The sequence below is a fragment of the Chaetodon auriga genome, chromosome 8 (assembly GCF_051107435.1).
Source record: "Chaetodon auriga isolate fChaAug3 chromosome 8, fChaAug3.hap1, whole genome shotgun sequence".
NCBI lineage: Eukaryota > Metazoa > Chordata > Actinopteri > Chaetodontiformes > Chaetodontidae > Chaetodon > Chaetodon auriga.
Window position 1 is genome coordinate 15,776,080 of NC_135081.1, and position 21,216 is coordinate 15,797,295.

Genomic DNA, 21,216 nt, shown 5'->3' on the forward strand with positions numbered 1-21,216 from the left:
TCCAGAAAATGTGAGTTACGACACTTTAATTGGCCTCATTTTTATGTTTAGAGCCATTTACTTTAACATAAAATACACCCACACATTTCTACGACTATATGCCTGGGTGCTCTGATGCTACCTTTAGCTTAGCTTACCTTAGCTTTCCATGACAATATTTTAGAGGTGAAAAATTCGTATAGCATATATTGTTTTAAAGGTTTAAGACGTAAGAATACCACAGTGTAAAAGTACTTGCAAATAAAACACAGACAAGATGTCATAAAACTGCTCTGTGAAATTGTAACGGCTGAAGAATTGTCTGAGTGGGCAAGTTTAGTTTAGTGGTTCCCAACCGAGAGGTCGATCCCTCCAGAGGGTCACGTACCTAGGAAGGACAAAAAGCAACAAAAAAAAGCAAAGTTCTGCTACATAAATTTGTGTTTATATTTTGGAATTTTCTCTAGTTTTTGCTTTTTTTAGTGAAATATTGACTCATTTGACCTCTTTGGCCTTCAGGGTTAATTAAATGAAACCATCTAAGGAGTTTAAGGGGAAATCATTCTTTGCTAACCGCTAACAACTCCTACATCTGAAAACTGATGAGGACCCTCAACCAGATACTTCTTTTATCTTTCAGGTCAAAACTGGTTTAATGTTAAATAATGCTTTGTGTTTTCAGAGTTTGTCATTTTTTATAGGTAACCCAGTCAATTTGGTGTAGGGGAGTAGAAGTATCAAGTAGAGTTAAATGGAAATACTCAAAGTGCTAGTAAATGTACTTTCAGACAACACAGACACCATGTCCTCAGAGTGAAATCAGTTAAATTATAACAGCTGCTGAGCTAACATGTCAACAGACCAATTTCCAAGAAAGTGAGGAAACTCCATCCAGTGTTGAAGTCAATAATGTGGCTAAAACCTTAAGTTGTGATTATGTCAAACTACTGGAAATATACTAAGTGGAGTATTTGGGTAAATGTGTTTTCCACCACTGTAAATGTGTGAATACAAAAATGTACAGATAAAAACCACAGTTTTAGAATATCTGTGTGTGTGTGTATGTGTGGTGAGATGACTGAGGTCAAATGAGGACAGCAGGCGGTGTGCATCTCATTTATTTTCACCCATTCCATCAAACAGCCACAGATACCTCAGAGCCAAAACAGCGTACCATTACCCCTTAAATTAGAATACATAAATAAAAGCTGTTTGCATATAAACAGTTGCTGATGTACACATTCCAAATTGCTGAAGTACACGCTGCTTTACAAAGACACAAATCTTTTTTCTTTCTTTTTTTCAAATCTATGTATGAATCGAGGCTCGTATTTTTCATTTCACTGTCACAGCGTCCTTCCCTGTGGACAGAACTCAAGCCTTTGCATAACCAAGCAGGAGTAAACTCTGGTAGGGAGTGAGGACAGTCCATTTGTAGCTGTATACTATTTGCACTGTGAATGATGGAGGTTATCTGAACCAAACAAGATGATCAATATCAACAAAACAACTAAAAGCTGTTTTTTTAAACATTCATATTCATGTGCCGTTTCCCAAAAAAAGCAGATAGAAGAAGAAAAGATCTGGTTCTTTGTCTCGTTCCACCTTAAAAGACTGCAAGTTTCCATGTTTAACATTTAGCCCTTGGCCCTTCTTGTCACAAAACAATCCTCTGACCAGAAAAGCAACACACATGGGCTGGCGGGAAATTACATCCTCATTTCTCAAACACACTTAGTCACATTTGCACACGCACACAAACACACACACAGTTCTAACCATCCCCCATTCAACCTAAGCTTCAGCCAACTCCAATTTAAACAAACTCTCTTGCCTTTGGGCTTGAGGAGTGGCCCACTTTCTCCACCTAGAGGAGAAAGGCAGGACTACATAGTGCTTCTGCTCCACTGGGCTTCACATTTAAAAACCTTTAACGATTGTATTTTGCAGCTTTAAAAAACAAAAATTATCTGTTGCCAAGTAAAAAGCAACAAAGCACAAACACGCTTGTTCCATCTGCTCTGAGCTCAAGCACCTTTACAGTTCAAATAATACGGGTAATGCAACAGAATCGTGACGATAAATCCAATTCAAACTGTACAATGTTAAGAAGCATTGAAGGTGCCTGTAGTTTCATTTTTTTTAGGATTCAGTAAACAAACACGATATAAATCCAGTAATCCTTGTGGTATTATGTAAAACTCTCCCTCAGGGTTGACCAGTACTGTCCATCATGGAGAGAGGAGGGAGAGGAGGGGAGATGGACGTTTTTAAAGATGATGGCTTCCTCTGGTTTCTCTCGTGTAGCTGCACTGTTGCAGAGCTCGACAGGCAAAACACATTCTGGCTGATTTTACCAAATGTCTTTAGCTGAGTGTTGATGAAACCGGTAAGGAGCAAGGGAGTCCTTGCCGAGTGGGCTCTTACTCCTCGTCCGCGTTCTTCAACATGAGGATGGAGTTGTAGATCTTCAGGGCGGGTCCTAACTTGATTGACAGGATCTTGACGATGTCTGCCTGGGTGAGCAGCAGGAAGGCCTCGCCATCTATTTGCTAAAGAGAAAAAAAAAGTTTTGCTTCACATCACTGCATTTACAAACCCTTTTAACTGAAAAATCAAGATTATTTTAAGAAGAACTCCTTTTTCCTGTCATCCATCGATTCCTGAAAATGGACACCGAATCAGGCATTATTCTTTGCTTAATGTACAATGGTAATTTTGAATGGAGGTTTTAACTGTTGTTTTAGCTGTTTTAACTTTAGAAGGTGATGCAAATCAAAAATGTCTTTAAAAAGAAAATCCCATTTTTCATGGATGTATTATTATGAAAATATATGCAAATTTTATGAAACTGCAGGAAGCTGCATAAAACTATGCAAAGCAGCAGAGCAAACACTAATAAGGCAACTAAAAAGTCTGGAAAAAAAGGATTTAACATGCAAAGATGTTTCAGGCACTTTCTCAGTGTGCTTTCTGTCAGACACCCGACTACACGCCGCTGGCGGCAATACATTTACATGGAATTGATTGAAAAACAAGCAATTTGAAGACATCATCCCAAATTATGACATTTTTAGATGAAATGATTAATCAAGCATTCCCAAAGCAATCTTTATCAATCATTAATTAAAGTACTTGGTGAGTGTGTCAGCAGGTTGAAGTCCTGGTTGGTGATGAAGAGCTTACCTCTGTTTTAAATGTAGTGGCATGTTCTTTACATCCTGGGAGTCCTTTGACAAAACTGGCCACCTGATGAACAAAGACAACATGTCAGGCTGTCCAACACAACATGTTTGAATCAGTCAGTGTTTATCTACTAATCAAAGTGCCTTGTCTGCCTTTCTTGAACAAGGCACGAAGAGAGTACCGATTCCCTGAACAACAAGATGCCTTCATGATGCATGAAGTGAATGAAGGGCACGTCTGCTTTTCATGTGTTGGCTCAGTGTGTGTCTGTAAGCATGTCTGACCTCCTCAGCGCTCCAAGTGGCCACTCTTTTGGCAGTCAGCCCCAGGACCTCAGGCAGCAGCTGGCAGTGTTTGTCCCAGCAGAGGGCCACCCGGTGTGGGGGAGAGGCAGAGATGCCGGGAGAAAACACAGACTCATGGAGGGCCTGCTGGAGAGAGATGGCGTCTGGAGAGGCTGTGGAGAGGAGTCAGCAGTCAGTGCATGTGATATGATTTACACACTTTATTTTGTCTCATTTCATATTCAAGCGCACCTTTACTATCACCAATCTCCTCTTTGACATAGTGCATTTTCAGGTATTTGGGAACTGGAGCAGTCCTGCACAGAAGAGCAACATACAAAAGTTCAAAGTTACTCCGTAATACAGGATCATCTGCAGTGAACTTCAGCAGCACAGCTTGGTGTGATGGTTTCAGGGCTGTACCGTTTAGGCCTTGTTCCATTGTGGCTCTGCTCACTGGCTCCACCCGGTGGCTCCGACTGACTGTTGGGTCCTGAACGCTCAGCTTCCACTGTTCCCGGTTTCCTAGCAACAGAGATATCCCGCTCTCAGATACAGACCAGTGGATAGAGTTGAATGCAAAACACTGATAGGAGTTCTCTTGGGAGTGTTAATGGCTTTCAGAGTGTCTTCGTGCTGTTTTTGTGGACTGACAGTCTTGTGCGCGTTCAGCAGCAAACCTGTTCTGGGAGTCTTCAGCTCCTTCTGGCTGGTCTGCCGTCGACGAGTTCTGCGTCGTAGTGTTTGTGTGAGGATCAGGGCGTCGCCCACGAGCATGAGGTCCACTGAGGGCGAGGGGTCGTTCTCCGCTGAGGCGATCTGGCAGCAAGCCTTCCTTGTTCAGATTCATCTCGGAGTAGGGACAGCTCACCTGACTGCACACGCAAAGACAGACTAACTTTACCCCCTGACTAAAACCCACAGCCATTTCAAAACAGCAGGAATGAGACAAAAATCCACTCTTCAACAAGTTACAAGAAATGTGAAGGAAAAACAACTAAAAATCACCTTAAGACTCAAAATTCACACACACATTTATACTGCCGGCAGCACACACAAGTATAAATGACATTTCAGAACACGGAGAGCCTTTCTTCTCCTAAAACAATTCGTCTATATAGACAGAAAATGAGATGATATTAAACTATTACTGTGCTGTTTGAGCAACAATGATGGAGAAGAAATTAGATGTGAGGTTTTCATACATAGCTCACTGAACAGCATTTAGGTTAGAATGTACTAATGAAAAGTATATTAAAAAGCGCAACAGGACAGGGTAACAGGACAAAATGGGACAAAAAAAAGGTTCCACATGTATAGCTATACGCAAAAATAATCTAAAATATATTCACTACCAAGTAAGTGAGAGAGATTTAGAAAATAATCCTAAATGTGCCATGAGACACCCAGACTGAGAAACAACAGGAAAACAAGAGTATGTGCTACTAACGTGTAGTGGGTCCCATAGCGAGGCCCTCTGATGTGGCCAACCCCGTTGCATCCTGGGGTAGGACATCCTTGTCCTGGGGCAGCCAATAAATCACTGGAGCCTGAAATATATACACATGTAGACACACACACACACATGAGAATCTTAAAAAAAATTAGGCAAACAAATGCAAGAACATTTCCATTTTGACTCATTACAGACCCCCCCACTACTACTTTGCATCCTTCTCCTAAGGAACCTTGACTGATCTCACTGAATATGAGACAGGACAGACAGGAGGCCTGTCTCACCGTTAGGGTATTGTAGTGGGTGTCCAGTTTTCTGACACCACCCTACAGGGTGCAGATCAGGGCAGTCTGTCTCCACCCAGTAGTCATATTCTGAACTCCAACCATCAAAGTGAATCTAGATGAGATGAGGGGAACAATACAAATTAGACCCAAGCTGAGAACAGAGCGAGTCAAAACACATCTTGGCAAGGAGACATCTTGTACCTTCAGTCGGTGGTCCTCTGTGTCTGCTATGGTTGCCACACGGATGAGCATGGGGTTCCTTTTATCGACAGCTTCCACTTTCATTCCAATCTGGAAGCCATGCGGAGGTCGCTGCAAACCCAGGCCGGAATATAAATCACATGACTGTATCCCGACTACCACTGTGCATATTATAAAGCTTTATGTACTCGTCTTCGTGCATGTGGGAATCATACCGGTTTGAAAGCCCGAGCAGGAGCAGCCTGCGTGCCCGTCTCTTCCAGGTATTTCTCCCAGGAGAAACTCTTGGGTTGCTTATATTCTGAGGAGAGGGAGTAAAGAAGAAGAAGAAAGAATTTTAAAATAATTTTAAGTCATTCTTTCTTACAGGCATAACAATTTTTGATAATATCTTTGAGAAGCTCCAGAAATTTGTATAATACTTTACATAGAAAAACACATTGATAGCACAAGTAAACAGTAATTTTCAGTTAATAATAATCAGTTTAATCATTATTTCTATTTGCATCTATCTGTGATAATGTTAGATTTAGCGTTATTTGGTCCCTACAGTATATTGAAGTAGTTTATACTGACCCACGTGTGTCTTGGTCTGTGTCTTACCAGCTGGAGTGGTCAGAGTTAGCTCAGCCTCTTCACAGTACCCCACAGGATGGATGTATGGACTGCTAGCGTCACACCTTGACAAAAACAATCACTAGGTAAACAGGTAAACAATAACACCAACTTAAGGTTTACCACCAAATATTATGTATTTTTTTTGTGTTTTTACCCAATTTTTGTGTTAATTTCCAATATATTTGCATACTCTCCGTACATGAAGTACACAAGCACCCTGCTGATGTCATATTAGCAGCCCTCCAAGGAGACCATTTCTAAATCACACCCATTCTTCAATCCTACACCAGGCTCTCACCAATAATCATATGTGTCATCCCAGTTGTCAAAATGAATGAGCAGTCGGTTGTCAACAACAGCAGCAATGGTTGCCACACAGATCAACGATGGGTTCTTCCTGTCGACAGCCTCCAGCTTCATCCCTGCTCTAAATCCAGACGGAGTCACAGACTGAAAAAAAAAAACAAACAATAAAAAATTACAGATTTACCACCTCCAGCCTGGGAATTCAATAACAATCCCTGATGGCTTCAGCGTGTACAGATTACATAGTTTAAACACTCACTGTGTTGAGGCTCTTGAAAAGGTGTTTGGGGGCCAACTGACCCCGGCAGTTCTTCACATACATGCTCCAATTAAACTCTCCATCCTTACAACCTACAAGGCAAACTTAGTAAGGAAGGTTGCTTGGAAAATCATGGACAGATGTGTCACTTTATGTGAGTGTGTCTGTGTGACTACCTTTAGGCAACAATAACTTGTGTCCATTCTTCTCACACCAGCCAGCTGGTTTCATATCCCATGAGTCAGCGTTGGCCCAGAAGTCGTAACATTCTGGGTAACCGTCGAAGTGGAGCCTCACCCTGTAACCTTGGATCTGAGAGGAAAAGGGACAGTGCACACCTGAGCATCACTCTTAATCATGAGCTGGGATGAAGACATACATACATGGTCTTTTGAATAACCAAAACCAGAGACGACGATTAGCACCCGTACCTCTGCAACAGTGAGTACACAGAACAGAGACGGGTGAGACGGGTCCAGCCCCTCCAACTTCATTCCCACCTTAAAACTGTTCCTGCTCTGAGGAAACGATTGGTGCTGCAAGACAAATGTACAAGTGGTGTCTGTGAGACCTAATTCACACATCTATCTGATTTTAGTAAAAACATACATTAATCAGCCAGTGTGTATCGGGAAAAATATACCTCTTTGAATAGTTTCACAGGAGCAGCGATGGCCCTCTCCTCTTCCAGGTAAGCAGGCCAGCTCCACGCCCGTTTCTTACTGGGTGGGGCGGTCACTGAGGGACGGGCAAAAAAACAAATACTCAAGTATTATGAACTGCAGGTGGTGCATTAGGACCTGCATCACAAGATACACCTCTTCCTCAAGTGTAACAGTTATTTCATTCAGATCTGCTCAGTTCACATGACGACGTGACTTTTATCTAAAATCGTGACATGAAAGTTCACATACCAAGACAATGAGGAATAAAGCGCATTTTAATCTATTCTCTACATGTCATGGACATGTGAAAATGTGCCCACAATATTGACAGATACACGATACAAACTTTCATTCATTCTTGTCCTGTGTCACACTTGCAGACACAGGGTGGCTGTAAGTTAGAGTTAAGATATTTTCAAACCTGTTAAATGCCACTTAGAAAATAAGACTCATTTAATCCATGCTATGAATTTGAAAATAAAAGTTAATATGTATATTAGAGGACAATCTGCAAGAGGTTTCTCACCTGAGCGACATCACAACATTCAACTGCAGCACTTGTTAGACTAACAAAACTGAATTTAAGATATAAAATGCTACTAGTTGTATTCAAGACCACACACCAGTTATTTCAAGATTTTTGTGGGATTTAGAAACAGTAGCCATGTTTCCATCTAACCACCGAATTCAATGAAATTGAGGACATTTTTTTTTTTTAATCCGCAGAAAAGTACATTCATGGAAACATGGCTACTGTGTCTGGAAATAGTCTCACATACCCAGTTTGGCAATTTTGGCACCTCTTCTGCCTTTGGTTGTCTTGGCCTTTTCCTACAACAGTTGAAATGACAGAACATGTTAACAATCAGAACGATAAAGATGAAGAGAGAAATGGTGAGAACAGAAAAATTCAAGAAGAAAATTCTTTGTTACAAAACCTTTGTTTTTACACCAAAGCAGCACTGAACACTTCAGTGGCCTTTAGCTCTGAAAGGCAACAACAACTGGAGACAGATACTAAGAGTGTGCCGTTTACCTCTGGTTCCTCCTGGTTTTCTTCCTCTTCATCACCAGAATCCATATAGATCTTCCTCTTTTTGCGCACACGTTTGCCGAGCCTCTCACCCTCAACTGTTTGACTCTCCCTTGCTTCCGCTGGAGATGATCTGTGGAAAAGAAAGATGTGGCTTGTGATGAAAAACCAAAACAAAATAAGGACAAGTAAGAGGTGATAGAGAAGACCAGATGTTTGGTTTTACCTGCCACTGGACGGCTGGGCACAAATGGAGCTGCAGAATTTGCCCTGAAACAGGGCATCCCGGGGAACACGGCCACCACAGGCACGACACCTCAACAGCTCCCCATTTGGGCCTGCATCTGCACTAGAGCCAACTTCAACACTGGGACCAACCTCCACACTGGGGCCCTCCATACTGGGGCCCTCTTCTAAAGACAGAAGCACAGGACCAGGGGCTGGAGGACAAAGCAGAAAGAAGGGCTGAAACTGAGAATGTTCAGAGTACAAGAGGACAGTATAAAACACAACCACTGCAACTCCTTACTAAATCAACATTGTAAGGGTTAAATTTGTGCTTTCACACCTTTAGCTTGAGATGATCCTGGCTGACTCTGATTGGCTGGAGTTGCGGCTGTGCCAGTCTGTGATTGGCCCTCTGGTGGAGGGGTGGGAGTGTGAGACTGTGCCGGGTCCAAGGTCTCACAGTTAGATTCTGCCTGCTGCCCTTTGACCTCTAGGTCTGTGACAATCTCAAGAGTCCCAAACTCTGTCATGCGGAACTGAAAGACAGAGGGAAAACAACAGATACACTCATCAGGGTTTGTCCCAGGAAACTGAGCCAAGGCGGTGTCCAACTCCATCTCATCCCCTGATAAATGAACAAATAGTCAGACTCATTAAATACATGGCAAACCCTGTGTGAAACAGCTCTCTTTCTGTTCCTTTGAAGGCCAATGTTTCTTTAATAAAAATGCCTCTTTTTATTTTTGAAAGTGAACACAGGTGGTTTTAATTTCCCACCTCTGCTCTAAAGCATGAGGGGAAGCCCTGCCACTACAAATCTGTGTGTGATCAGAGACTTGCGCACAAACATTTACAAAACCAGGGATCATCCTGCACAGGAACACAAATCTCTCTTGTACCCTGATATCACTGCCCGGCAGCGTTGCAATACCATCCTTCCAGTCCAGAGCACCCATCATGTCAAACTCAGCTCCCTGGGAGGGGCCATCACTAGGCGGAGTGTCAGTCATTCCCACGCCTCCGATATCCCCAACCTGCAAAGATGCAACAACAGTCACTGAAAGACAGATCATTTACTGACACAAAAATGTTATATGTGTTCAAAATACAAGAGGCTGCATAAAAGGAATGAGTCCATGTGTCTGACTTTAATAATTGCATTGCTCTCCAGCTGCTGTGTTGACTGTGCATGGTTGTCACAGTGGAGCAGTCCCTCTGTAAGGCTTCACCTACGAGAGCTTCCAACGACAAATGCAGTTTCTACCTGCACTTGTAAACAGCATGGCCCAACATCACCGCTAGATGGCGACTGTGTGCTGGCTTGCAGCATACACCATGCACTTCGATTTCAGACAAAACAGTCAATAATAATATTGTTTTGCTGGTCAACTACCAGGGAAATACATGCACAAACGGCCAGATCAGAGTGAACCTTCATCAGGATCATTGACAAACACGAGGAAAGATGCGTCAACTTTAAGTTAACCACACAAGTTCATGTTTTCCTTGTTTTAACAGTATCTCTTAAAACCGACTGTTTGCCTGGTTATGAACAAGTGAGAGGGTTATTTGTTTATCAATTTTAAAGAGAACGCTGTTTTCTGCACTGGCTGGCCAAACTTAAACGCGTTTTAATGCGACTAATATTACGATATAACGTTTTAGTGTTGACGCATGTTCAACACTGAATTATGCTGATATTTCTGTTTGCATGCTGGCCATAACCATGTGAAAAGTAAACAACAGCCCGAGCTAATAGATCTTGATGAAGTTTGACTTTGCACTTAATACCTCAGTTTTATTCTAGCCATAAATAAAGTGTAAGAGCGCCCATGATTAGCATTCGTCTTATACAAAATGGCGGAGCATAGGAAGAGGCCACCAACACGTTTAAACTATGTAAATTACTCAAGTTACCAATTTAAACAAATCATGCAAAGCCGCTACGCGTCGAACAAAAGCAAATGCTTGCGGTGTAATTTCCTGACTTGGTGTTTTCCTTCACCCGGGTTATTTTCTTCACTTTCCCCTTGTCACGGAATGTCAGCCCAGGTTGCTAGCTAGCGCTGACATGAAGCTAACAGTCAGCTAGCTCCAGTCCGTTCAACTGAACTGAGGATTGCTAGACAGCTAGCCGTAGCATTGTGACTGGATGCAGCCAGCTAAGGACAATCTGTAATAAATAAGTTTCCCGGTTAATAACAATAGGAAAACGCATTATGCAAAGCGCCAACCTTTCGGACTATATCACGCATATTCGCAATAACACCGCGCTACTGTTACGGGCTTCAACATTGTTGCTTGATTAATTTCTTCAATAGAAACTTGAAAAAACGATTTATTCTCGCCGTTTTAAATCAGAGTGGAAATAGCGTAAACTAACCTCAAATGGCGAGACGAACGCCGGTTTTTCAAATTTTGCCACTGTTAATGCCAATAAATGAGTATTAACGCCCGTATTGTTTAAAAATGTGGAACTCACCTCGTTTCTGTTTTAACTCTTATTTAGAGCTGGATAGGAGAGTGCGCATGCGTGCAAGATGCGCTGCCTGACAACTTTGGGGCTCGGAAAAGTTCAGTTTACTATCGGTGGTCAATACCAAGCCTGTGTACACTTCTAACACGCCCCAAACTCAGCTCGGTGCCGATATAACGAATACTACCGATGGAACAGAGCTCGTATCCCTCTTTCGCTCACAGCAGCCTCAGAAGTGCTTCCCTCACGAAGTACGAGTGTGTCTCAATGGAGCGCAGGGACCGCAGTGTCTCCATGACGGCCAAGGAGCGGTTGGTTCCTCCTGCTCAAACTGCCCGTTTTCTCCCGATTTCAAACCGCCTTCGATCGACAAAACTACCTGTTTGTGTAGATACAACCCGAGCACGGCTGATAATCAGTTTGTACAAGCCGGTGCTGACTGAAGGATTAGAAACTCAGGCCTGTAATAATCACCCGAAGTGACACATTTCAACCAAAATCGACTGGAATACGTTGCCTAGCGCAGGGTCCGGACTGATTCAGCTTTTAAAACACATGCACGGTTATGTGGGCTGGCGCGTGAGGGGTCTGTTCAATCCAGCAACGTTAAATGAAGTCGAACAACATGATTACACACATTGAGTTGATCCTAATCAAACCGCAACAAAACACCGCGTCTAAATCACAACTGGCTTCAATTTCGTCTTAAATGAAACGTCCTGGAGCCCAGAGGGTCGCTCCGTGTGCCATCTTCATCTCTGGCTCTTAGAGGCTACTGCTGAATGGTGTTAATAAAACAGCTAATCCACTTCAGTTAATCGTGACATTACTATGGGTGCTTCTTCATTGTATGTGCTCTTTAGGTTGCTTTTAAGTGTTTGACGTGTCGCTGATGGTCCAAATACTCATGTTCAGCCTAATGATCTCCAGCTATCCTGCAGTATTCAATCCCTCCCACACACGGCGGTCATGGTTCCCCGGTATTATAAGGCTACATATCTTGTGGAGCGTTTTAGCCACAATTTTGATGAGCAATCACTCTATCTTAACGCAAATCGCTCTAGTATCCAGGAGTATGCACCCATTGGCTAGCTTACAGGTACACAGTGAGATAAGGCTTTTTATTTCAGTCAACAAAGGCCGCCCTGATGGGAGGTGAAATGAGTTCAGTGCTCGGCTGTAGAAGCGGCGGCGAAGGTTTGTGTCCAGGCTTTGTCGCTAGATGGCGGAAGACGTCCAGTTTCTGGGGTGATTAACGGGGTCGTACAGGCTATCGTGCTGCAGCCTGGGTTGTTTTGTAACGTAACATCAAGTACAAAACCATGAGATGGCATTCAAAGGCAAAGCGGTGGACTCGAAGGTAAGAGGACAGTCAGTGTGTCACGATTTCGCCTTTACACCTCCCTGCCTGATCAGTCTCTGTGATCTGTTAATCGGGATTGACTGTGGGGAAATCATGAGCGGTAAAATGCATGAAGAGGACCTGACAGTTTGTGCTGTTCTGGCACAGATACATAGATACACAATTTCTTCCTTATTATGGTCCAAATATATGCAGCAGGTCAGGTTTTGCAGCAGATAAAGCCGCTGTCGGTACCTAGGGCGCACATCCCTCCCTCTGCAACCCGGTAGCCTATCACATGTAAGCCTGCAAACACTGCTCCAGGTTAGTGTTTGGTAATGTTGCGTTACGTGGAAAATATGCGGCGTTGCCCTCTCAACAGTTTGCATACAGTATTGTGAAATATTCTCTCCCCTCTGTGTCTCAATCCCACAGACCGTGCTCTTCAATCTGCTGCTGTGTCTGCTCATATTTTACTCTCTTTTCTACATGATCGGGAGTGTGTGCTTCGGAGCCTTCAGGTGAGTCTCCCACACGCATGCGCACGCCGACCATCTCGTCACAGCATCTTTATTAGCCTCTCCCTGAAATACCACAACTCTTCCGTATTCAAGTGGCTCCGAAATAACGAAGAGGAGCTATGTAGGATGTCTGGAAACAACTAATGCAGTTAAAATATAATGTGTAAATATCTGTAATTAAACCCCAATGTCAGCGCAACTATCAAAACAACTGCAGAATTATCTAATAAATAAAGGAGAACAGTGTCAGCACTGATGACATGTACTGGATTGTGCACCAACACGCAGCACACAAGTTGAAACTAATGCAACCTAGTAATAATTTTGGAAACTCGGCCCATTGGGCGCCCTGATCCTCAAGAGCTACTGCTTCGTGGTATGTTGATAGATTTGTCGTAAATGTTGGAACATGTACTATTAAAACACGGAATCAGCAGAAATGTTGGAGTTTTTAAAGAGTCCTGCATCTTAACCACATAATGGGGCCCTTATGCAGAGGAGCACGCAGTCAAAATAGACTCAAATCTTTTACTTGGTGTTGTCCTTACAGGGCGAATATTTCTCAGCACTGTGTTCTAAAAAACTGACAACACCTAGTAAAGCAGGTCAGGTAGTATGTTTTTTACTGGTTCTTTAGGTGAAATATAAGGGCATATATAGTGTGTGGTTTGTTGGAGCTTATGAGATACATGCACAGGAAGCACGAGGTACTGATCTCAATTGGCCAAAGATCTTGGATCAAACATTTTTGATCAGGGCCCCATAGTGAGTTAATCTAGCCATGGGTCCACCATTGCAGCAGTAATTGCAGTGGTGAGATTTGGTTGTCTCCGGTGTGTTTACGTTACCTTATCCGCACCATGTAGCCTTTATCTGGAGACTCCCTTCATCTTTTGTCGAGACATACTTACACTTTGGTTTAACACACTTTCTTGCAACTGCTGGCAGTAGTTTTGCCTCTTTTCTCACCCCTCATCCAGGCTGGATCACTTTGATGGATTGATTCCATTTGACTTTAAGACCGAACCTGCTGAATCCAACTCGAAATATTTGGGTGAGCAAACTAAATGTGCCAATATGATCAACAGTGAGCATGAGCTTGTTTCACTTCCTGTCGTTCTTTTTTTTTTTTTTCCTTTTTTTTTTTTTATGTTGGTAATTCTCAGTGAACCTCCTGTCCTTGGAGCTCACCTACTTCTGCAGCGGCCTTCTGTTTGCTGCAGTGGTGCGGAGGCGGGTCTGGGACTACGCCCTCACTGTCACACTTCTGCATGTACTAATCACCAGCCTAGGTGAGCAGAAACCTGACAATGCATCTACAGACGTACCCACACAAATGACTGAATGTGTTGTGAAATTGCACGTTTTGTTTCCTTGTTGCAGTGATGTTGGAGTTTCCCATGGTGTGGCAGTGGTGGCTGGCTTTAGGTACAACAAACGTCAGTTAATGCATTTAACTTCGTCGGCTCAATTCTTTTTAATGCTCTACATTTTTGTTGTTCCATAGGTAGTGGCCTGTTTCTGATGATCTGCAATGGTCAGCTGATAGCTTACTTCACCTGCCAGAGTGACCAGAGCTACGCCTCGTTCAGCATCTACTGACAGACAGAGAACTACTGTGTGTGTAATCTGTTTCATAAGCAGTCTTGTGAGGTGAGGTAGAAAGGAGCAGACCAGATGCTCTCTTCCTGGAGACATCCATTAGATTCTCCACAGTGATGGGCTTTTCCTGTTTGTCACTAAAAAAAAAAAAAAAAAAACACTCCTCACCATTTCCTCACCACCAAGTCAGAGCTGGATCCAATTTGTGTTTACGGGTTGCCGACAGACTGGCATCCAACTGTTTTTATGTAAATGCCAAAGGGAGATGTTCTCTGTGTTTTGCTCGTGATGCACAATGCCTCTGTCACCATGCAGGATTTTAAGGCACCCTGTGAAGTATTTTCAGTACATTTGGAAGCTGTGAATGTAATAGCAGAATGGGCAAGTTGCAATACATGTTTATTGTATATTTTCAAGATAAAAATGTAAAGTGTTAAAAAATAAAACAGCTTAAGATTGAGTGTTTATTGTTTGACCCTTTTTCACATTGAGGTACCCAGGACTTGTGAAATAGTGACCAGCGTATTTCACATTACGAACTGATGCTCAAAGTAACAGTAAAATGTAAAAACATACCATCATTTAGCAGCGTAACCAATGAAACATACAGCACATTGAAGTGTAAGTGTTAGAATATTTTGCTCAAGTGTTTAAAAATAGACTTTGATTTAATAATTTATGTCATAAAAAATAAATATTTGAACAAACATGCTCCCAGAGGATTCAGCGCTGTTATGAAACCGGCTCTGCAGCCACGTACTCCATTGGGTTCATGAAGGAGAATCCTGGGAAGGCCTCGCTCGTCGCGCCCGTCTGGCACCTGTCATTCACGGAGGCGGGAACAGGTTGTATTGTGAACTCTGGGTCGATGTAGCTGACGTCACAGGCACCGGTCTGGAGAGGAGAGAGGAATGAACACACACTCAGGTACACTGTGCATTTATTAAAAAAAAACAAACATAGTGCTTGCCACTCAGTTCTGAATCACACCTACCACTTTTGGGATGAACGGGGGTCTAACTTTCCTGGCCAGGAGGTCATCCCAGTTGATGGATGCAAAGAAGGGATGTTCCTGCAGCTCCACCTGGATACATGCTGAGATTAGACCCTCTCTGCTTGGGTGTGTTTATATGAATCATTGCCTGTTTTTTTTTGTGTGCACTTACAAAGTCAAGGCTCCCCCCTAAGCGTCTGGAGACGTCTCTTTGCAGCAATCCCTCCAAGAGCGAGCGGGCAGCCTGAGACGCTCCATTACGCAGCTGCAGGGGAGCGTTAAGTATGTTCTCAAACATCTCTGCTTTGCTATGGCTATAAAAAGGAGGCTGAGAGAAAGAACAGAAAGATGGAGTAAGGTAAAGATGCCAAAGAATCTGTTAAAGCATTATTTTGCCTGCACTTACCAGTCCATAAAGCATCTCGAAAAGCACAGTGCCGAGCCCCCACCAGTCCACCACTGGACTGTAAGGCTGGCCTTGTAGCACCTCTGGAGCGAGGTACTCAGGGGTCCCACAGAATGTATGCATTATCCCACCTGTGGCCACCCCTTCTTTGCAAAGCCCAAAGTCAGTCAGCATCACGTGACCTTCACTGTCCAGCAGGATGTTCTCCGGCTTCAGGTCTCTGGAAGACAAACAGATGGGATGAAAGTGTCGGTTTAGTCCTGAAGAAACCTGTATTAACTGATATCAAGCTGTATGTGTTTCAATTTCCCTCTAACCCTAACCTTGCTTTCCTTCACTGTTCATTTTTTAATGTGGTGTAGGAGGACATGGAGGTTTTTACTGACAACATTTTCTGTGCAGAGCTCTCTCATCAAAGCCAACCTTTCACTGGGATTTCTCTGCGTGAATCAATGTGGAACATGTTTAAATCATACATGAGAAAAGAAAGAGAGTCAGGGATGAGCTGAGAAAAACTGTGTCTGTGTGTGTGTGTGTATGCACCTGTACACGATGTCAAGAGAGTGGAGGTAGCCCAGCGCCATGGCCATCTCTGCAGCGTAGAAAGCAGCCCTGGGTTCAGGAAATGACCCCTCCCTCTGAAGGTGGTAGAAAAGCTGAGGACATAGAGATGCACGGTCATGTACACAGATTCCAATAAATTCAACACAACAACAGCAGCACCAGAGAGAGACTGAGTACAAGTGGCTGACACCGGTTTCATGCTAGAGATTTGAAAATCTGACTCTATATCCAACCAGTGACAGAGAGGAATATCTCTAACACACATACCTCCCCTCCATTAACATAGTCCAGGACAAAGTAGAGCATGTTTGGTGTCTGGAAAGAGAAGTGGAGCCCCACCAGGAATGGATGTTGTAGTCCCTTCAGCAGAACACTCCTCTCCACCATCACATGCTTCTGCTGCACTGACACAACAGACACAGTAAGCAGATAGATAGACAATAGATAGATAGATAGATAGATAGATACTTTACCTCGTTCCTCTTGACAATCATATGTTTCTGCAGCACTTTCACAGCATAGTAGCCTCCACGTTTCCTGTGTCTTGCCAGCAGCACCTGTGAAAGTTTGAGCTGTCATTTACCGTCCTCAAACCTCACAAACACAATTATACAAGAAAGGATAAAAAATGTCTCTACCTTTCCAAAGCTTCCTTTGCCGATAACTTTGAGGTAGTCAAAATCTGATGGTTTCATCCTGATTAACAACAACAAAACATTGTTACTGAATTTATTCGTGCTGCACTGATTAGTTAAAGTCATAATGCGTAAATAAAAATAACCATTGGGTTGGAAGGTTGACCACACATTTAGGTAAAGGAACCCTGCAGCTGGTAAATGTCCTTGTCTTTTAACTAGATTTCTGTTTACTTAGGGCAGTGGTTTCCAAAGCAGGGGGTCAGGACCCCATAAGGGCCCCCAGAGAAATTTGACGGGTCACAAGATTAAAAAAAGAAAGAAAACAATAAACATTTCTGAGATACAATGTTTCTTTTTGCAGACATTTCCCTGATTTTGCTTTTTTTGGTGACTACTCCAAGGCTGCAAAAGTAATTCAAGTAAAACTACTTGAGACTGAGGCCATATAACGTGTGATGAGGGGCCACAAGGCCAAAAGACTGGGAACCCCTATCTTCTGATCACATCATTAAGTCAAACTCAAGTGTTACTCAACAGACTTCTACGGAAGGATTGAGTTACTCTGTAATATGAAGCAAACAGCGGCAGCGGGGGTGGGGGGGTGGTGGGGGGTCTTAACTTGCTAACTTACTGTGAGGTTTTGGTGTTTGCTGAGCTCTGAGGAGAGAAACGACACACAGGGACAGGACGGTCAGAAGGTCAGAGTTAGTTTCATGACCTGTCAACACTCAGCACAGACTTTTCAAATCCTTCCCTCTGTACTCACCACTGTGCCTTTCTCCTCCTCCTCCTCTTCCTCCTCTCTTCTCAGCCTGCTCCGCTGCTGAAGGGTCTTCTGAGTGTCCGGCCTTCAATCAGGAGGTCAGAACAGTACATGTCGGGGGGTTATTCAGAATCAGCACAGAGTAAAAGGCTGTAAGTAATGACTTTTCACTAACTTACTGCTGGCTGAGTTTTTGACTGGAAACAAATTTGTGCAAGAAGTCACTGAAGGCAACTTTCTTCCCCTTGAGCAGAGCTGTAAGACAGGCAGTGTGTTAGCGCCTTACATAAGAGCAACAGCTGTTTTTACTCAATAGATTAGCAAGTGGTCGCGCTGGCTTTGACACACTTTAATGAAGTTAAGAAACTATGGTAACGACCTTTTGAGTTATGTCTTCACATTTTCTGATTTAATTAAAGAATAATAATTGTATTGAATCTAACTCTAGGGGTCACTTCCCAGTTTATGGTCATTTTAGCTTTATGTAGCAGGATTTTTGTAAAATAGCAATACTTTGCCTGTATCTTTCTTTGACGTGATGATTAAAAAGTCAAGCTAAAAAACAAGGTTATCAAGAAAATCTTACCTGAGAAAAGTGACACAAGCCCCCTCATTTTGGCATATGTCATCGGCTGATCTTTAGTCACAGTCATCTGGATGAAGACTGACTCACTGGGAAGTTTTGGAGAAAATTAAAAAGAGGTGAAGGAGAGTTTTTTGACGGTGGACACAGACTGTCCAGCAGCACAGTCGCCCCTCTGGTGTCGCTCTCTCAGTGCTGCTCAATTAACAGACCGTTGACGTAGAGAGACCCGCAGTGGGCTTACCGGCAATGCTGCGTTTAAGTGCCCTCGGAGATGTCACTTTGTGTGTGCACATGGCGGCCAAATAGGACAGCCAGCAGTGATGTAATATTTAAAAAAAAAAAAAAAAAAAAAACTACAGTAAACTTGTACCTACATGGGAATTTGAGGATCTTGTCCTTTACTTGAGTATTTCCATGCTACTTTATACTTCTACTTCGTTACATTTCAGAGGGTGCTTTGTACTCGACTGCATTTCTGACAGCTGTAGTTTCTTACTTTTCAGAATAGTCTGTCTTTCAGAACCTTGAAAAAAGTCTCTACAAATGTAAAATGCTGCTTACACAGAGGCATCAGTATTCACAGTTAATAATGTAATATATGATAAAGGCATCAGTCACAGGAACATTTGTCTGCTGAACAAAAGTACTGCAGTTTTTCTACTGGAGGTTTTTAAATGCAGGACTTTTACATATAATTGAGTACTTCTACATTGTTACATTGTACTTTTACTTCAGTAAATGATATGAATACTTATCCACTAATGATAGCCAGTATGTACTGGTACTGGTACTTTATGGATCAGCTATAAACCATTAATAGGAGGCATTTATGGGTTGCCAGATTGTAGAAAATCCTCCTCCACTGTGACACTTGCTATGTCTTTTCATCTTTTTGCTCTTTCATTCATCAGGAATGGACTGTTCAGCACTTACCTTCTGGAAAAGGGCTGCAGAACGTCTGGACCATAGTCCACTTATTAACAACTTAAAAACATCTACAACTGTAGAGTTGAGGATTGCTACAATAACAATTTATTAATAACTTATGAACACCTGTAATTGCAGAAGACAGAAATTATGATGGTTTCTTTGAAGGTTGGTGCCATCACACTTTATTAATGACTTTGCTAACATGACTGCAGACTTGACTGCTTGTAATACAACACTTTAACTTGAACATGTTGGCATGAAACAAGTCTATCTATGATCTATGAAGTACTAATAAATGTTAACAAACAATTTATAAATCCATTAATTACAGCTTTGAAAGGGATACCAAATTAACTGACTGATATGCACATATGCAGAACATAGTACATTTCACATTCAGTTGTAAATCATGCCAAAGTAAATGACATAGTGATTGGCTACAATCCGTTAGGCAAAAGAGGTGAAAAAGTGCAGTGAAAAGCAGGCTCCCAGAATGTGCAACAAGAAGTGAAATACTTCAGGTCATGAGGAAATGAGCTGTTGGAACGTGAGGGCAGCATGCTGAGCTCATGCCCCTCTGAGAGAAGGGGAACCTGGCACTCATGAGGTTACTGCACTACTCAAAAGGTCAATGAAGCAACCTCGTAGAATTTCTTGTCAAGGGAACTTCGTTTGTTCGTTCTTTCGTTCGTTCTTTCGTTCTTTCTTTCTTTCTTTCTTTCTTTCTTTCTTTCTTTCTTTCTTTCTTTCTTTCTTTTATGGGTTTCCCCTCACATATTCCAGTCACAGGTGGTTAGAGGGCGGATTGCATACCACCAGTTAGTTTGTGAGTGGGTGGCAACAGTGATGGTGGGACATGTACTGAATTAATGTGTGTGTGTGTGTGTGTGTGTGTGTGTGTGTGTGTGTGTGTGTGTGTGTGCGTCTGTGTGTGTGTGTGTGTGTGTCTGTGTGTACTGCATGAAGAGCAGGAGAGGAAAAAGCAAGTGATACCATATATACTGACCTACAGTATACGGATGGAAGCAATGGTGCATTACTGCGTATTACTATGTCCCGTTTGTGGGGATTATATATAGACTTACACACCCGACACATTACTTTTCGTGATAAGAGATGTGGGTCATGGAACCAATACTACATGAGTAAATTCATGACAGCATTCCAGCACATGACGACTCTGTATATGTCTATCTGTCTCATGTGACTGCTGCACGCTTGAGAAGCATCAGGACCTGTCCACACCCCCACGGACCCAGTTTTATGCTGGTGATATATGACCAAACTCCTGTAGCATTGCATGTCCATGCATCCATAGTGGCTGGTTGTTTCACAGCACTTTATATGCTCCAGACGCTCACAGACACTAAATTCTCTTGCAGGGGACTGAATTACATAAGCAAAGTTTTATATCAACATGTGATTATATAATAGAAATAGAAAGAGTATCTATCTTGAGTCTGGCACAGTTGGTGGTAAACAAATTCTTACGAGAGCAACAGAGAGGTACAAAATTAATCTCTTCCCTCTGTAAAAATAAAAGAAGTTCTAGATAACACACACACACATAGGAGATAAAAGAATTGACTGGGTTTTGTCATGAGATAAAATAAGCCCAAAGGCTCAACAGGAAGTGTTGTCTTAAACTGGAAATGAGCAATATAAAAATGCCAGAGGAACATAATCAGAATAAGAGGGTGTGAATGAGATAAATGGGACATGAAGTGCAGATACTGAAATAACGTCAAGTTTGTCCCTGTGTCTCTGTGTCTAAATTTGGAGTCACTGGGTTCAGGGTAGACTTGGTACAGGGTGTCTTGGTTACTGTTGCAGAAAGCTGAGCCTCAGACAGCAACAGGGGGAGGTTCCTCTCTGTTACAGTGCAAAAGGGG

General features: G+C 42.7%; 3 protein-coding genes across 7 annotated transcripts; 1 reads left to right on the forward strand and 2 right to left on the reverse strand.

The window, feature by feature from the left end:
• Positions 1-1,079: 1,079 nt before the first annotated feature.
• Positions 1,080-11,312, reverse strand: l3mbtl1b (L3MBTL histone methyl-lysine binding protein 1b). Of its 4 annotated transcripts, none has more exons than XM_076736295.1 (22): positions 11,166-11,312; positions 9,402-9,536; positions 8,843-9,038; positions 8,501-8,714; positions 8,278-8,407; positions 8,021-8,072; positions 7,220-7,314; positions 7,008-7,112; positions 6,753-6,888; positions 6,577-6,668; positions 6,310-6,461; positions 5,970-6,073; positions 5,609-5,694; positions 5,394-5,504; positions 5,190-5,304; positions 4,900-4,999; positions 4,130-4,324; positions 3,873-3,974; positions 3,702-3,766; positions 3,450-3,622; positions 3,166-3,228; positions 1,080-2,531 (listed from the first exon to the last, which is right to left on the reverse strand). In XM_076736295.1, exons 2-22 carry the CDS (start codon positions 9,510-9,512, stop codon positions 2,403-2,405), a joined length of 2,526 nt encoding a protein of 841 aa, XP_076592410.1. In that variant the 5' UTR covers positions 9,513-9,536; positions 11,166-11,312; the 3' UTR covers positions 1,080-2,402. The 4 variants fall into 4 exon arrangements, with proteins under 4 accessions (XP_076592410.1, XP_076592411.1, XP_076592408.1 ...); XM_076736296.1 differs by lacking the exon at positions 11,166-11,312 and adding an exon at positions 10,985-11,099 and having other exon boundaries at positions 5,997-6,073; XM_076736293.1 differs by lacking the exon at positions 11,166-11,312 and adding an exon at positions 10,985-11,099.
• A 979-nt stretch (positions 11,313-12,291) lies between these two features.
• On the forward strand, positions 12,292-14,912 carry LOC143324092 (putative transmembrane protein 244). 2 transcript variants are annotated; one of them, XM_076736301.1, is made up of 6 exons: positions 12,292-12,338; positions 12,756-12,841; positions 13,822-13,895; positions 14,008-14,133; positions 14,225-14,269; positions 14,349-14,912. In XM_076736301.1, the coding sequence occupies exons 1-6, from the start codon at positions 12,306-12,308 to the stop codon at positions 14,441-14,443; spliced, it is 459 nt and encodes a 152-aa protein (XP_076592416.1). In that variant the 5' UTR covers positions 12,292-12,305; the 3' UTR covers positions 14,444-14,912. The 2 variants fall into 2 exon arrangements, with proteins under 2 accessions (XP_076592416.1, XP_076592415.1); XM_076736300.1 differs by lacking the exon at positions 12,292-12,338 and adding an exon at positions 12,373-12,644.
• Positions 14,913-15,092: 180 nt separating this feature from the next.
• sgk2b (serum/glucocorticoid regulated kinase 2b) lies at positions 15,093-18,542 on the reverse strand. Its single transcript, XM_076736297.1, has 12 exons — positions 18,395-18,542; positions 17,988-18,063; positions 17,812-17,893; positions 17,677-17,702; positions 17,046-17,103; positions 16,881-16,964; positions 16,675-16,806; positions 16,387-16,499; positions 15,844-16,063; positions 15,610-15,765; positions 15,438-15,527; positions 15,093-15,337 (listed from the first exon to the last, which is right to left on the reverse strand). The coding sequence occupies exons 1-12, from the start codon at positions 18,459-18,461 to the stop codon at positions 15,176-15,178; spliced, it is 1,266 nt and encodes a 421-aa protein (XP_076592412.1). The 5' UTR covers positions 18,462-18,542; the 3' UTR covers positions 15,093-15,175.
• Positions 18,543-21,216: the final 2,674 nt, after the last annotated feature.